This window comes from Heterocephalus glaber, unplaced genomic scaffold (assembly GCF_053883595.1).
Source record: "Heterocephalus glaber isolate CG9 unplaced genomic scaffold, H.glaber_assembly_v1.0 deba00001760, whole genome shotgun sequence".
NCBI lineage: Eukaryota > Metazoa > Chordata > Mammalia > Rodentia > Bathyergidae > Heterocephalus > Heterocephalus glaber.
This window is the reverse complement of record NW_028258457.1, coordinates 5,462,317-5,478,353: the sequence shown is the minus strand read 5'-3', so window position 1 is coordinate 5,478,353 and position 16,037 is coordinate 5,462,317. Positions and strand designations below refer to the sequence as shown.

Here is a 16,037-nt window from a genome sequence, read left to right as displayed (position 1 = left end):
GCAGGAGGACCTCCAGTTCGAGTCCAACCTGGGGCAATTTAGTGACTTAGTGAGACTCTGTCTCAAAATAAAAAAGGGCTGAGGATGCAGCTCAGTGTGAAGACCCTGGGTGGGGCGGGGGGAGAGAAAATAAAGAAAAGAAAGAGGTGGGTTGGGGATTTAGCTCAGTGATTTCCACGCCTGCTGCGCAAGCACAAGGACCGAGTTCGATCCCCGGTACCAAAAAAAAAAAAAGAAAAAGAAAGAGGTCATACTGTATGGCTCAGTATATAAGGAGTTCAGAAATCAGCATTAAAAGAAGAAAAAAATGGATACTAGAAGCCAGGATGGCAGTAGCCCTGGACCACCTGGACCAGGCAGCTCTGATCATTTTTTTTGTACTGAGGATCGAACTCAGGACCTTGCGTTTGTGAGGCAGGCTCGGTGCCACTCAGCTAAATCCCCAGCCCTGTGCTCTGATCTTGATGCTACTTTGGGACGTTTTCAGTTTGTGAAAGTCCTCAAATTTCTACATTTGATTTATGCTTTATTTTATTTTTCTTTTTTGTGGTACTGGGGATTAAAGCCAGGGTGCTGGTGTTACAGATGTGCAGCCCTACACAGGCCTAAAATACATTCTAGTTACCTCCTGGAAGCAAGAAGAGTTCCTATTTAGTGGTAAAAATATTAACAAGCTGGGGGTGACTCAGGGGTGAGCACTTGGTAGCATGCTTGAGGCCTTGGATCCCTGCCCTGAATGAGAAAAAAACATACATATATATATACATATAAGAAGGGGTTTTATATTTTTTACATGGTTAGAAAAAATTGAAAGAATACTACTTTATGTCACATTGAAATTCTTGGTTTGTGTTTTTTGGTACCAGGGATTAAACTCAGGACCTCATGCTTGCCAGGTAGGTGCTGTGCTGCTGAGCTAAGTCCCTAGCCCTGAAATTCTTTTTTTTTTTTTTTTGTTACCGGGGATCGAACTCGAGTCCTTGCTCTTGCGCAGCAGGCGGCAAAACCACTGAGCTAAATTCCTGGCCCTCATTTTTTTTTGTTTGTTTTTTTGTTTTGTTTTGTTTGGTACCGGGGATCAAACTCAGGTCCTTCTGCTTTCGAGGCAGGCAGCAGAACCACTGAGCTAAATCCCTGGCCCCCCTCATTTTTTGTTTTGTTTTGTTTTGCAGTGCTGGAGGCTGACCCTAGCACCTTCGCATTGAGCTTCATCCCCAGTCTGTTTTATTTTCTATTTGAAATAGAGTCTTGCTAAATTACTAAATTGCCAAGGCTGGGTTTGAACTTGCCATCCTCCTGCCTCAGCTTCCCAAGTGGTGGGATGACAGGCGTGTAGCACCACACCTGGCTCTTTTGTGCAAATATATATATATATTTTTTATACCAGAGATTGAACTCAGAACCTTGTGCTTGGGAGGCAGGTGGCGGCACCACTGAGCTAAATCCCTGGCCCCTGTGCAAATATTTAACTGACTTTTATTTGTACCAGTCAGCCAGCTCCCAGGGGGCAGGGATTTCAGTTTCTTCCTTCACGGCTGTGTCCTCCAAGAAATATATGTGGGCCAGGATCAGGGGTTCAGGACTTGGATTTGGGGACACCTTGTAAAGCAGGAGCAAGGTTGGAACTTTGGTCCCAGATGTTTGTTTGTAGGTGGGGAGGGACGCCCCAGGAGGTTGCTGGGCCTGGAGGCCCCAGGACAGCCAAAACACAAAGAAATGCTGGTGTAATCCAAGTTCCTAAGGTCAGGTCCTTGCCCGAGGCGGAGTCTTCGCTGTGGCCTTCAGTTCCTGGTCTGGAAACTTGAGCTGCAGGTAGGCCAGCGTGAGAGGCTGTGGAGCTCAGGGACCAAGTCTTTGTTCTCCATGAAGCCTGCCAAGCTTGACTTGATCATAGGCACCGCCTTTTATTACTTTTCAACACTTGAAATTGAACTCAGTCTCTTCTCACTCACCCTTACCCTTTTGAAATTTTGAGATAGGGTCTCATCTAATTGTGAGGGCTGGCCTAAAAAAATTTTTTTTGGAGGGGCATACAGGGTCTCCCTATATAGTCCATGTTGGCCTGAAACTCACTATGTAGCTCAGGCTGCTCTCGAACTTGGAACAATCCTCCTGCCTCAGCCTCCTGAATCTGGGATGACAGGCAGGCTCCACCATGCCCAGCCAAGGTCCCTTTTAAATCCCTTAAAAACCCCTAGACAGTGCTGGAAGTGGTGGCACATGCCTGTAATTCCAGCACTTGGGAGGCTGAGGCAGGATTGCTGCAAGTTCAGAGGCAGCCTGGGCTCCATAGTGAGTTTAAGGCCAGCCTGAGCTACATCTCAAAACCCTGTCTCAAAACAGAACAAAGGGCTGGGATTTAGGTCAGTGGCATGGAGTCTGCCTCGAAAACTCAAGCTCCTGAGTTCAATCCCTGGTAACAAAAAAAAAAAGTACCAATAAATGTTTTGCTATAAAAACAAAGAAACCCTAAACAAAGTTTTCAGGAGTATCCTGCTCAGGACCCCCTCCCACTAGTGGGAGCTCTACATCCTTGCCTTTATAAATATCTTTTCCATAAATTTGCTCCACCTCCTCTGTCTGAAGTATGTTCTGTTAACAAATTTTTTTTTTTTTTGAGGCAGGGTCTGGCTATGTAGTTCAGGCTGGCCTCAAACTCATGGTGATCTTCTGCCTCAGCCTCCCAAATGCTGAGCACTCCCAGCAACAATTTTAATTTAATTACATCTTACAAAATCCTAGCTGGGTGTGGTGGTGCACACCTGTGATCCCGAAGTGGGAGGTTGAGGCTGAAGGATTGCTGGGAGTTTGAGGCCAGCCTGGGCTACTTAGCGAGTCCTTGTCTTGAAAAACAAAACAAAAACAAAAATCTTGTTTTTAAAAAAAATCCTTTGGGCTGGGGATTTAGCTCAGTGGTTCCACGGGCTGCCTTGCAAGCTCAAGGACCCAAGTTCGATCCCTGGTACCAAAAAAAAAAATCCTTTGTCCTGGGGGTATATAGGGGTATATACCCTAGTGGTAGGACAAGTGCTTAGGGCCTTGGGTTTGGGTTTGACCTGGGGTGGGAGGTGTGTGTGTGTGTGTGTGTGTGTGTGTGTGTGAGAGAGAGAGAGAGAGAGAGAGAGAGAGAGAGACAATTCTACCATTTAGTTTTTAAAGCTGTAATGGTTTGTGCTTGAACACAACAGTAATCCCCGTGCTCTGGAGGTGGAGGCAGGAAGATAAGAGTTTGAGGCCCAGCCTGGGCATCATAGCAAGTTCAAGGCCAACATGGACTACACAGCAAGACCCTGTCTCATAAACCAAATGAATCCAACCAATCAAAAATAAATAAATAATCCCCCCCCCCCCAAAAAAAACCAGAACCCTGAAATTACAGAGGGTAAGAATTTCACCATATGAATTTTAGGGAGACTGAATTCAGTTTCATAACAAGAGCAAAGTCTAAGTATATTTTTAATTTTATTTTGGAGACAGGGACTCACTATGTAGCCGAGGCTGGCTTCTAACTGGAGACCCTCCTGCCTCAGCCTCCCAAATAGCTGGGACTACAGCAAAACCATTTCCTTGTGAGTTGGATTCGACTCCACCCTTAACACCAGTGAAACCTTGGATATAAGATTTAACTTCTCTGAGCTTCAACTGCCCCAGGGGTAAACAAAGCCAGGGGTGGTGGGACAGGCTTGTAACGGTAGCACTCTGGGAGGGGCTTCATAAACCTGAGTAATTTAGCAAGTCTTATCTGAAAATTAAAAAACTTTTTAAAACAGCTGGACGTGGGGCCGGGTATTTAGCTCAGTGGCACCACGCCTGCCTTGCAAACACAAGGTCCTGAGTTCGATCCCTGGTACTAAAAAAAAAAAAAAAAAGGGTCCTTCCAGAGCCCAGCACGGGGGTTGAGGGGGCAAGTGACTTAATTTTAAAAGGTCTGCGACCCGCACCTGGTAAGCGATCAGTTAAGTATGTGTTAAAAAGTGGATCCTATTTTCTTGTATTTATTCCTTTCCCCTACCCCTCCCACTTCTCCTTCCCCTTTGGACCTTTTCTTCCTATTTCACATTATCTATTATCATTTTGATTGGGAGGGCAGGGGAATGGGGAATAAACAAGAACCAAGATATATCATGTAAAGGTACAAATTCCCAATGATGAACTGTCATCATACTGTATACCTAAAATGTGCCAATAAAATCAATGAATTAAAAAAAAGTGGATCCGAGATGCATGCAGTGGCGACAGTTGGTCAGTAGGGGCCGCTGCTGCGATCTCTTTGCCCTGCTTCGCCGCAGCGGGCGCATGCGCAATGGCGCCTCCCTGCGGAGGTGACTTTTTTTTTTTTTTTTTTTTCTTCTTCTTTCTCCCTCTCAACCCTTTTACCTCTAAGCCTGAATTTATTACTGCAGACTCTGAACCTGGTTGCGTTTCGTTTTGCTCCAGGGTTCTGTTAATCTCATGTAGCAGGATGACGATTAGGAGAGGTCATCTGGCCACATTCTTCTGGCTACGGGGTTGAACACCTGTCTACGAAGAAGCAATGCTGGTAGAAAGGGGTTCGATTTTCCCTTTCCCCACCAACTCTTCCAATTCTTTATTTTTTAATTAATTAATTATTTTAATTAGGAAGAGACAGGGTCTCGCTGTATAGTCCAGGATGGCTTTGAACTCACTATGGAGCCCAGGCTGGCCTCGAACTTTGCGGTGATCGTCCTGCTTCAGCCTCCCCAGTGCTGGGATTACAGGCATGTGCCATGACGCCCGGCTCCCAATTTTTTAGTTTACATTAGAATTTCTCAATATTCAACCTTTTTACACCCTCCCCCTTTTGTTTGTGGCACAGGGGACGGGACCCAGGACCTTCACACTGAGCCACACCCTAGCCCCATTTTTATTTTTTATTTTGAGACAGGGTCTCAGAAAGTCACTGTTTCCCAGGCTGGGCTCGAACTTGGGATCCTCCTGCCTTAGCCTCCCAGAGCACTGGGATGACAGGCATCACTTTCATGCCCAGCTTCAACCTTTGAATTATTGCTCTGCAAGACCCCACTTTTAAAGAGAAAGGGGCTGCGTGATGCCTAATATAGGACACACAGTGGGAGCTGAGTGTACTTAAAGATTAATAAAATTTTTATTTATTTTTTGCGGTACTGGGGATCGAACTCAGGACCTTACGCTTGCGAGGCAGGCGCCACTGAGCTAAATCCCCGGTCCCCAAAATTATTGAGAATGCAAATCTAATAGTCATCTGCTGGAAACATGTCCCACAAAGTGCGTTTGCATTTGCTTTAATAAATTAACATACTTCGTGTCTCGAACACAGGTGTGGGTGTTTGAAGACCGGGAGCTGACATCTTCTGGCCGTGTCTCCTTCCGCTTCTCAGAGCCTGGCATTCAATAGATGTTTTTGAGCGTCCTCTGTCTGCCTCAGTTTCCCCCTGGGATAAATGGCGCTGCACCAGTAATCAGTGAGTGCAGGAAAGGTGGCCTGGACCAGCGCTTTATACAGCAGAGAGGCTAGAACACTTGCGCAGGAGGGGTGTGCGAGTTTCTTTTAGAGATCAGGCGAAAAAGTGCTTTTCTTTTTGCAGAAACAATACCCCCTCCCCCCTCCCCCTGCCCCTCCCCCTCCCCCCCCCCTCCCCCTCCCCCTCCCCCTCTCCCAGTCCCGAAAAAGCACTGCAGTCCCCTTGCTTTTTTTTTTTTTTTTTTTTTGGTACTGGGGATCGAACTCTGGAACTTACGCTTGAGAGGCAGGCGGCGGAACCACTGAGCTAAATCCCTGCCCCCCGCCCCTGCTTTTTTACCTAGTAAGTTTAGGGGGAAGGGTTACAGGGGGAAGGGTTACAGCGGGGAGATTATTCGCACAAATCAGAACATCATTCATTAAGGGAAGAAACAATGAGGCCCTACTATGTGCACTGAAGCGAGTGATTTTTTTTTTTTTTTTAAATCACAGACACACCTTTGAATGTCAGTTCATTTCCTCAAACTGGAGATCAGAAATACAACCGTTTCTCAGGGTCAGTTTAGGACACTAATCCTTAACAGTCTTCCGGCGCCTCCCCCGGACAGGAAGTGAAATAGAAATTGGGAGTGGCAATAGAAAGCCCTCAGACCCAGCCTCAGACACAAGCTAAGCCCTAGAATAACAGCTATTATTATTATTATTTTTTGGTACCGGGGATTGAACTCGGGTCCTTGCGCTTGCGCAGCAGGCGGCGAAACCACTGAGCTAAATCCCCCAGCCCAAGAGCTATTTTATTTATTTATTTATTATTTATTTGGTACCTGGGATCGAACTCGGGACCTTGCGCTTGCGAGGCAGGCGCCGGAACCACTGAGCTAAATCCCTGGCCCAAGAGCTATTTTATTAATAGCAGCGGTAGTTAATTAAAATAGATATCATCTATTGAACACTGGGTGTAAGACACAGCGACAACCTCTTATATATAAAGTTAATTCATTTTACTCTTCCTAAGCCAATGAGGTAGTACTGACTATCTCCCAGTTTAGCCATAAGGTAGAGACACAAAGAAGCGTCAGAAACTAAAATAAGAGCATGCAATATGGAAAAGCCGGCAAGGTATCAAGGAAACCTTTCTCAGTGCATGGTACAAGCTGGGCGTGGTGACGCACACCTGTCAGCCCATCACTCTGGGAGGCTGAGGCAGAAGGATGGCAAGTTCCAGCCTAGCCTTGGTCGGTCAACGATTTAGCGACCCTCTGTCACAAAATTGAAAAAAAAATTTTTTTAAAGGGCTGGTCTAACGATGTAGCCGGGTGCCAGTCCTGAGTTCAGTCTCCAGTACGGGGGAGGGGTGGTGATGGGAAAGCCAGGATCATAATAGATACTCAATGTGTTTATGTACTTGATAAATTATTAATATCTTTTTTTAAAAAAAGCTCTTAATTTGAAATAATTATAGACAGAGTCACAAACAGTACACAGAGGTACCGGGTATCCTCTCTCCCAGTTTCACTCATTGGTATCGTCCTACGTAACAATACCAAAAGCAGGAAATTGACAGCGGTAAAATCCACGGACTCTATTCACTTTGTAATCTGCTTTTAAGAGATGTTTCGGATTTTACGAGCTAATGCAGTTGCAAGAATCTCATTAGTAATCTCAGCTAACATGAGGCTCTTCGATTTGTGAATCTGAATATCGCGCCCTGGAGGAAGACCACCACCCGTGGGACCCTGAACCTGTGCGGTGGGGCAGTGGTTCCGGCTCCCAGTGGGTTAACACGAGAGACCCGGCAGTGCGGTTGCGCGCTTCGTCCTTTAGCTCCGCCTCCGCAGGGCGGCCCGGTGACCCGCCCAACCGGCGTCTTCCTATAAAAGACTGAGTGTTGACGTCAGCGTTCTCTTCCGCCGTCGTCGCCGCCATCGTCGGCGCGGCTCACCTGATTTGGATCTGTCCGGGAGAATCCAGCGACATCCGCCACCATGGTGAGCAATTTTGTGCGGCTGAGGCCTCGGGAGGGCGGCGCGGCCTCTGTGGGATCGACGCTGCCCAGTTTGGGGCGTTGGGATTCCCCGGATGGGGAGGAGACATGGCGGCGGGGTCGGCGGGGCCGGCGGGCTCGGCGGGTTCGGGGCTGGGGAAGCGGCCGCCGCCATGTCTGCGCCCCGCCGCTGATCGCGGGGCCTCTTTTTGGCTTCTAGGACTGCCTCACCGGAGCCGGGGCCTGAGGGAAGCTGGGGTGGAGGCGGGGGTCACGGTGGGGTATGGTGATTTGGCAGGCGCTGTAATGGCGGGTACCACGGAGAGAGCGAGGGGGAGAGGGGTCCCCCTTATGTAACTAACCCTCGAGCAGAGCTCGGTTTTCCATCGGGGGGCGGCGGGAACATCGCAAAGGGAAGAAAGCAGACTCTAAAAATACTTCTCCCAAAATTTCTCCAAGGTGCTGTGCAACCTTGGGGTGAGTCCTTACCTTTTCTGACCGTTTGTGAGCCACGAGGTGCCTTGTGGGTGTTACGGGTGCCCAGGCTCCCCGCAAGTCGGGGAATGGCATATTTAGACATCCTAGTGGTGGGTCGCCTAGTTTACTCCCTGAAGTCGCAGATGTGACCTTGGGTTTTAAAGCACCCTTTTGGTTGGAGGTTGGAGGCGCAGTGACGTTTTAGGGGAACCTTGGTACCTTTTTGTTCTTGCCATACGTGACAACATTGTACCCGGTCTCTAGGAAATCCTGGCACTATGGAGTGGTACTCCACAGCCCCTTTTTTGGATTGTCAGTTATGAATGACAGCTGAGATCGGTTTCTAGAAGATTGAGTGGATTTTAAGGGGTGTATGTAGAGAATCTGGCAGTGCTGAACTGGATCCCCCACAAGCTTCCCTCCCTCCTGGCCCAGGGCCTGGCAGTCCTATCGATTGGTGTCTCTGCCAAACCGGGTTCCTGGAATCCCTACCGGTCTGAGCCCCACCCCCTTTGCCTAGGTGAACTTCACCGTAGACCAGATCCGGGCCATCATGGACAAGAAGGCCAACATCCGAAACATGTCCGTCATTGCCCATGTGGACCATGGCAAGTCCACGCTCACGGACTCTCTGGTGTGCAAAGCTGGCATCATTGCATCTGCCCGTGCTGGCGAGACCCGGTTCACGGATACCCGGAAGGATGAGCAGGAGCGCTGTATCACTATTAAGTCAACGTGAGTTCCTGGCGACCTCTGGACCCTGGTGGGGAGGACCAGGCCTGGAGACTGTCACTGGGCCCTGAGACTTGTAGGAACTGAACCTTGAGGGGCAGGAGTATTGGAATATAGGGAGATTGAGCCTCAGGCTAGTGAGGCGCAGGGCTGGGGGTCCTGAGGAGGGGGCTTTACCCAATGTTCCCTCTCCCCTAAGGGACAATGACAGTGCCTGAAGATGTTTTGGTTGTCTTGCTTGAGAAGGGAGGATTATCAATGGCACCTAGGAGTACTCTAACTTTGGTCTTGTATAAGATATTGCTGCCAATCTGTTTCTTAATAGGGTGATGACAAAGGAAAGTGGTGTGGTTGCTGTCTTCAGTTGGTAGCTTGTTATATTGTGTGTAGTTGCTCTTTTTCTTTTTGGTACCGGGGATCGAACTCAGGACCTTCCGCTTTCGAGGCAGGTGGCAGAAGCAGAGCTAAATCCCCAGCCCTAATTGCTTGTTTTTTTGTGGTAGTGGGGATTGAACTAGGTTTTTGCACTGAACTATGACCCCATCCCTTTTTTTAAACTTTTTTTTTTTTGGTACAGGGGATCGAACTCAGGTCCTTGCACTTGCGGGGCAGGCGGTGGAACCACTGAGCTAAATCCCTGGCCCTTTTTTTAAACTTTTGAGACAGCTTATTAAGCCATTAAGTTTAGCTGTACTGTAATCCTCCTGCCTCAGCCTCCCCTGGTGCTGGGATCACAAGCATGGGGTAGTACTCCTTTCGATCCATTCCTGGGTGCTGGTCCTGCCTGGGTCTGCAGGTGTGAGGACCCCTGCAGGGCCAGCACTGTGGGGCTCAAGTGCAGGTTCCAGGAGGTGTCCATCTCCAGCTATCAAGGGCACCCCACAGTGGGGTGGGATGGGCCCAAGTGGTGGGGCATCTGCAGCCCTTGTGAGGATGAGTAATGCTGGGAGGGAGGGGCTGGGCGGGGTGCTTGGGAGGCAGCACTGGCTCTTCACTGTCCCTGCTCACCCTGGGGTTGAAGTCCCTCGAGCAGAGTTTGCACAGAGCCAGGGTTTGCTGTGGTGCTGAGGGCAGCTGGGAGCCAGGTTGGTATCACACTGCTAACTAACATCTCCTCCACAGCGCTATCTCCCTCTTCTACGAGCTCTCTGAGAATGACTTGAACTTTATCAAGCAGAGCAAGGATGGCTCTGGCTTCCTCATCAACCTCATCGACTCCCCCGGGCATGTGGACTTCTCATCAGAGGTGACGGCTGCCCTGCGAGTCACTGATGGCGCCCTGGTGGTGGTGGACTGTGTGTCGGGTAAGTAGGGGTCCCGCTTGAGGGTCCTGGGACTGGGCTTTGTCTGTCCAGCTGACGTCCCTGTCCCTATGGTTCCCGTGGCTCCCAGGCGTGTGTGTGCAGACAGAGACAGTGCTGCGGCAGGCCATCGCCGAGCGCATCAAGCCTGTGCTTATGATGAATAAGATGGACCGTGCCCTGCTCGAGCTGCAGCTGGAGCCCGAGGAACTGTACCAGACCTTCCAGCGCATCGTGGAGAACGTCAACGTCATCATCTCCACCTATGGCGAGGGCGAGAGCGGCCCCATGGGCAACATCATGGTGCGTCTCCTGCCCATGGCAGCGGGAGAAGGGGCTGGGTTGCTTTTAACGGCTCAACCCAGCCCTGGGTCTTCAGTGAGCCTTCGTGGCTTGCCTTTGGGGGCAGGCTTCAAACCCTTGTGATGACTGAAATTTCTTCACTTTGACCTGATGTCTCTTGAAGAAACCCAGTGTCTGATACTCTCCGTGCCAGGGATTTCACTGGGGGCTCTGCCCAGAGCCCCCACTCACAGCTCTCATTTTGCTCCTCACCCAGATTGACCCTGTCCTTGGTACTGTGGGCTTCGGCTCTGGCCTGCATGGCTGGGCCTTCACCCTGAAGCAGTTCGCTGAGATGTATGTGGCCAGATTCACTGCCAAGGGGGAGGGCCAGCTGGGGCCTGCGGAGAGGGCCAAGAAGGTTGAGGACATGATGAAGAAGCTGTGGGGTGACCGGTGAGTGTGTGGCTGCCAGGGCCTGGGGTGGCAGATGGCGGGTGCTGGGCTGGCTGGGACTGAATGCCTGCCAGGTTGTGGCCTTGTCCACCTGGTTTACATCGCCAACCCCTGGCCTGATGGTTCCGCACTGTCTACTAGGTACTTTGACTCAGCCAACGGCAAGTTCACCAAGTCGTCCACCAGCCCTGATGGGAAGAAGCTGCCCCGAACCTTCTGCCAGCTCATCCTAGACCCCATCTTCAAGGTGAGACTTCCCAGGGATGGTGTGGGACCCTGGGTTGGGAGCATCCCGCTGTGCCCTGTGCCGCCTGGAAGGCCCATCCATCGCCTGATCTGCTGGGCCACCTGCCTGAGGTTCAGGCCCAGGTCACCCTGGTGTGACACGGAGACTGCTGAAGGGAAGCCCAAGGTGTGGGTAACAGGTGTGGCTCTGGCCCGTGAGGCAGAAGGGGTCTTTTGTTCTTGTCCTCACTGCCCTGAGGTACCCCACAACCACTCAGGGCTCAGGTCAGATGTGGCACCCCCATCCTCTGGCAGCCCTGGAGCTGCCTTAGCTGAAGGCACTGCTGGTTTCCTCTGCTCGTCCTGACTGGCTCCCTCATCTCCTGGTGATGCAGGTGTTTGATGCCATCATGAATTTCAAGAAAGAGGAGACAGCGAAACTGATCGAGAAGCTGGACATTAAGTTGGACAGCGAGGACAAGGACAAGGAGGGCAAGCCGCTGCTGAAGGTGAGGAGAAGGGGTCTTGGGGCTGGAGATACCGGGCCTGGTGCTTCCCTGCAGGCTGGGGTCTCTGCTGGGATTGCTTTCTAGCAGGGCGTGTGGTTCACAGGGACTTGAGTCCTCTCTGGGATGGCTCTCTCGGGTCTGAGCAGGGAGGTCCCCAGTACCTCCAGAGCCCCTGCCCTGTTCTGCTGTCCGTAGGCTGTGATGCGTCGCTGGCTGCCGGCTGGGGACGCACTGCTGCAGATGATCACCATCCACCTGCCGTCGCCTGTCACTGCACAGAAGTACCGCTGCGAGCTGCTGTACGAGGGGCCCCCGGACGATGAGGCTGCCATGGGTAGGTGTGGCCAGCTCCGTGCAGGCTCAGGTCTAGAGGGAACTAGAGGAGTGACTTCTCCCCCGACCCCCATACCAGGGATTGAATTCGGGGCCTTGCGCTTGGGAGGTAGGCAGGGCGCTAACGAGCTAAATCCCCAGCCCCAGGAGTGACTTTTTCTCTTTTTTATTTCCCGCTCAGGCATCAAAAGCTGTGATCCCAAAGGCCCTCTCATGATGTACATTTCCAAAATGGTGCCAACCTCTGACAAAGGTCGGTTCTACGCCTTCGGACGTGTCTTCTCAGGGCTGGTCTCCACTGGCCTAAAGGTCCGGATCATGGGCCCCAACTACACCCCTGGGAAGAAGGAGGACCTCTACCTGAAGCCCATCCAGAGGTCAGTGGCTGGGGCGGCCCCTCCTGCTCAAAGCTCCTGGGTGTGCTGTTTTGGGGCCACTGAGGGTCGAGCCCCTTTGCACTGAGCTCCACCCGTAGTCCTTTTTGGCTTTGAGGGTCTTCCTAAGACAGTATTGCCCAGGCTGGGCTTGAACTTGAGGTGCCTCAGACTCCAGAGGGCTGAGATGACAGGTGTGCCCCGCCTCTTTGCTAAAGCCCTGCCACTGCTGCTGGTTCTCTATATGCTGCTCTTGGGCAGAGCCTTTCAGGGGACAGTGTCCTCTGTTGTCTCCAAGACCCTCATCAACACGGGTGCCTGGAGTATGGGCAGAGCTGAGCTGTGGGGCCTGAAGTCCCTGCTCCAGTTCTGGGGAGGCCTGGCCCTCAACGGAACCCCCACTCCCCCCAGGACCATCCTGATGATGGGCCGCTACGTGGAGCCCATCGAGGACGTGCCTTGCGGAAACATCGTGGGTCTGGTGGGCGTGGACCAGTTCCTCGTGAAGACTGGCACTATCACCACCTTCGAGCACGCCCACAACATGCGCGTGATGAAGTTCAGCGTCAGCCCTGTCGTGAGGGTGGCTGTGGAGGCCAAGAACCCGGCCGACCTGCCCAAGCTGGTGGAGGGTCTGAAGCGGCTGGCCAAGTCAGACCCCATGGTGCAGGTGGGTGTGGGCGCGGGCACTGGGTCCCCTTGGGGCCATGGGTGTGAAGAGGTCACCACTGTTGAAAGGTCTTGGTCTAGAGGTGGAGGTTTCTGTCTGGCCCACGTGTTCCTTTGGTGTGGGTGGGTCCCAGCCGGCAGGTGCCCCCTTGGGCACCGGAAGGCGCGTGGCAAGTCCCTGGGGCTGTGGCTCTGGCTTACACATGTTCCTCGCAGTGCATTATTGAGGAGTCGGGAGAGCACATCATTGCGGGTGCCGGCGAGCTGCACCTGGAGATCTGCCTCAAGGACCTGGAGGAGGACCATGCCTGCATCCCCATCAAGGTGAGCCCCGTGACGCCTGTGTCCTGAGGAGGCTGCAGGCTGGGACTGGTCTTGGCACAGAATTGGGGGTTCTGGCTGGCTTTGTCGCTCAGTGTGACATCTCGCTTTGCTCCTTGTAGAGCTTTTTAAGTCTTAGCTTTGCTTGGAGACACTGTAGCTGTGCTGTTCTCTAACCTGTTTTTGGTTTTAGCAAAGTTTGAATATGCTTGGGTGGCCCCAGAATTCTGCACCTGTGATACAGCTACTGACTGCTTCATGGGTCCCAGGACTGGCACTGTCCCTGCTGGGGTGGGTGCCCCTACCACATGAGGCTCAGCGATGCCACTGTGTAGGTGGGATGTGCTGACTGACTGGTGGTGCCCACTGGCAGCGCTGCTTGGGCACTCTGGGCAGTGCTTCTGGGTCCTGTCCTTGCTGTCCCTGTCCCAGCAGCCGTGTGACTCCCAAGCTCTCCTTCCTGCAGAAATCAGACCCGGTGGTCTCTTATCGGGAGACGGTGAGCGAGGAGTCGAATGTGATGTGCCTCTCCAAGTCCCCCAACAAGCACAACCGGCTGTACATGAAAGCTCGGCCCTTCCCTGATGGCCTGGCTGAGGACATCGACAAGGGTGAGGTGTCTGCCCGCCAGGAGCTCAAGCAGCGCGCCCGCTACCTGGCTGAGAAGTACGAGTGGGATGTGGCCGAGGCCCGCAAGATCTGGTGCTTCGGGCCTGACGGCACCGGGCCCAACATCCTCACTGACATCACCAAGGGGGTGCAGTATCTCAACGAGATCAAGGACAGCGTGGTGGCCGGCTTCCAGTGGGCCACCAAAGAGGTGAGTGGGCAGGGGTCCCCGCCCCAGGGCTGCAGGGTGTGTGGGTGTGGGTGGGATGTGTTCACCGAGGGTGGTCTCTGCCCCTCCCACAGGGAGCGCTGTGCGAGGAGAACATGCGTGGGGTGCGCTTCGACGTCCATGACGTGACCCTGCATGCCGACGCCATCCACCGAGGCGGTGGCCAGATCATCCCCACGGCGCGGCGTTGCCTCTATGCCAGTGTGCTGACAGCGCAGCCGCGCCTCATGGAGCCGATCTATCTCGTGGAGATCCAGGTAAGGCAGCCAGGACCTGTGTGCTCCCGCAGCTGCGCCCCTAGCCCGTGCCCTGGCACCCAGCCACTAACCACTCTCCCTGCCCTCAGTGTCCGGAGCAGGTGGTTGGGGGCATCTACGGTGTCCTGAACAGGAAGCGAGGCCATGTGTTCGAGGAGTCCCAGGTGGCTGGAACCCCCATGTTTGTGGTCAAGGCCTACCTGCCTGTCAATGAGTCCTTCGGTGAGTGTGGGCCGAGGTACCTGCCACAGGGGTGGTGGGGGCAGGTGCAGTCTGGTCCTCTCTGAGGAGAGGCGACTTGCTGCAGGGGCGGTGCTGATGTCATTGCCGTAGCATAGTGGCTTTTGAACCGACTTGGCTGTGGCACAGTCCCCGCGTCTCAGCAGTCTTACCACACACAGACCCACTCACCCCACCCGCCCTGTCCCGACAGGCTTCACTGCCGACCTGCGGTCCAACACCGGTGGCCAGGCCTTCCCCCAGTGCGTGTTTGACCACTGGCAGATCCTGCCTGGCGACCCCTTCGACAACACCAGTCGCCCCAGCCAGGTGGTGGCAGAGACCCGCAAGCGCAAGGGCCTGAAGGAGGGCATCCCGGCCCTGGACAACTTCCTGGACAAGTTGTAGGCAGCACCACTGTCCTGGCTCCACCACGACAGCACCTCCTCACATTCTCAAATGACACCTTGAGACTGTCCTCACACAGTGACCTCCACCTGACAGGTTTCCGGGCCTGCTCCGTGCCATCACGCCATTCGCACTTGATGCCGTTTCTCTCTATTTATTTCTGGTTCCAGAGGCAGCGGAAATGCCCTCTCCGCGGGGACTTCCTGGGCCGGTGGGTGGGGAGGTGGGGCAGGACACCCAGTCCTTCGTTTTTCATTTGTTCAGAGGGAAACACAACTCAGATGTCCAAAAATTTAAAATAAACACATTAAGAGATTTATTTGGGTAAATGGCCTGAAGTGGCTCTTACCCTAGAGGGGAAGAACAGGTGGGTAGGTGAGTCCTGCCTGGAAGGCAGGGGTCCTGTGTGGTGTCACCATGAGCACCACCAGCTGTGTCAGTGCCATTGGAATAATAAATTCAGTACGGTGGTGACCACGTGGCCTTGTTGCACATCATTGACAGGGCATTTGCAGCTGTCCCTCCAGTGGTTTCCATGGCAGCCAGGAACCAAGTCCCAGGTTTCTTTCCATGGGAAACAGTCTGTAGTCCTGTCCCAGAGTCACCCTGTTGGGGTCTGGTGTGGTGGGAGGCTGGTGTAGTGGTTTTCATTCAGAGCGCTTGGGTGTCAATACCAAGCACTGGGTACTTGGCCATGTGTAACCTTTGAGAAACGGGTGTGATTAGGAAAAGGAGCAATTATTTTTTTTTGGTACCAGGAATCAAACTCGGGACCTTGCACTTGCGAGGCAGGAGCAAAATCTTTAATAGCCAGCTTCCAATTTCCATTTACTTATGTAATGCACCAATTCCTGTTTGAATTAAAGTGCTTTTTTTGTTCTTTTCCCTTGGGGCCTGGCTGTATAGTTGAAGCTGGTCTTGAGCTCATGTAGCCCAGGCAAGCTTTGAACTCAAGGGCAGTCCTCCTGCCTCAGCCTCCTGAGCGCTGGGATCACGGGTGAGCACCACCATGCCCAGCTTGAAGTTCTGTTATTAAAGTGGGAAAAGAACTGCGCCCTCAGCACCGTGAGCTAGATGGAGTTCCCACACATTTTTTGTAAAATTCTCAGCTCTGTAGCAGTGAAGGAAAAAACCTTTCCCAGGATTTTCACAGCATGGGAGCTTTCTTTTAAGTGCATTTCACTGATTGGA

The 16,037-nt window shown here is 52.5% G+C and overlaps 1 protein-coding gene and 1 non-coding gene across 2 annotated transcripts; both read left to right on the top strand.

The window, feature by feature from the left end:
* The first annotated feature begins 7,363 nt into the window (after positions 1 to 7,363).
* On the top strand, positions 7,364 to 15,320 carry Eef2 (eukaryotic translation elongation factor 2). The gene is made up of 15 exons (XM_004865780.4): positions 7,364 to 7,449; positions 8,443 to 8,657; positions 9,777 to 9,958; positions 10,047 to 10,258; positions 10,515 to 10,693; positions 10,835 to 10,940; positions 11,314 to 11,427; positions 11,623 to 11,761; positions 11,942 to 12,137; positions 12,546 to 12,804; positions 13,020 to 13,127; positions 13,591 to 13,944; positions 14,037 to 14,219; positions 14,309 to 14,441; positions 14,653 to 15,320. Exons 1-15 carry the CDS (start codon positions 7,447 to 7,449, stop codon positions 14,844 to 14,846), a joined length of 2,577 nt encoding a protein of 858 aa, XP_004865837.1. The 5' UTR covers positions 7,364 to 7,446; the 3' UTR covers positions 14,847 to 15,320.
* On the top strand, positions 10,374 to 10,438 carry LOC147821192 (small nucleolar RNA SNORD37). The gene has a single exon (XR_015447568.1). It is a non-coding gene; the product is annotated as a small nucleolar RNA SNORD37 (small nucleolar RNA).
* Positions 15,321 to 16,037: the final 717 nt, after the last annotated feature.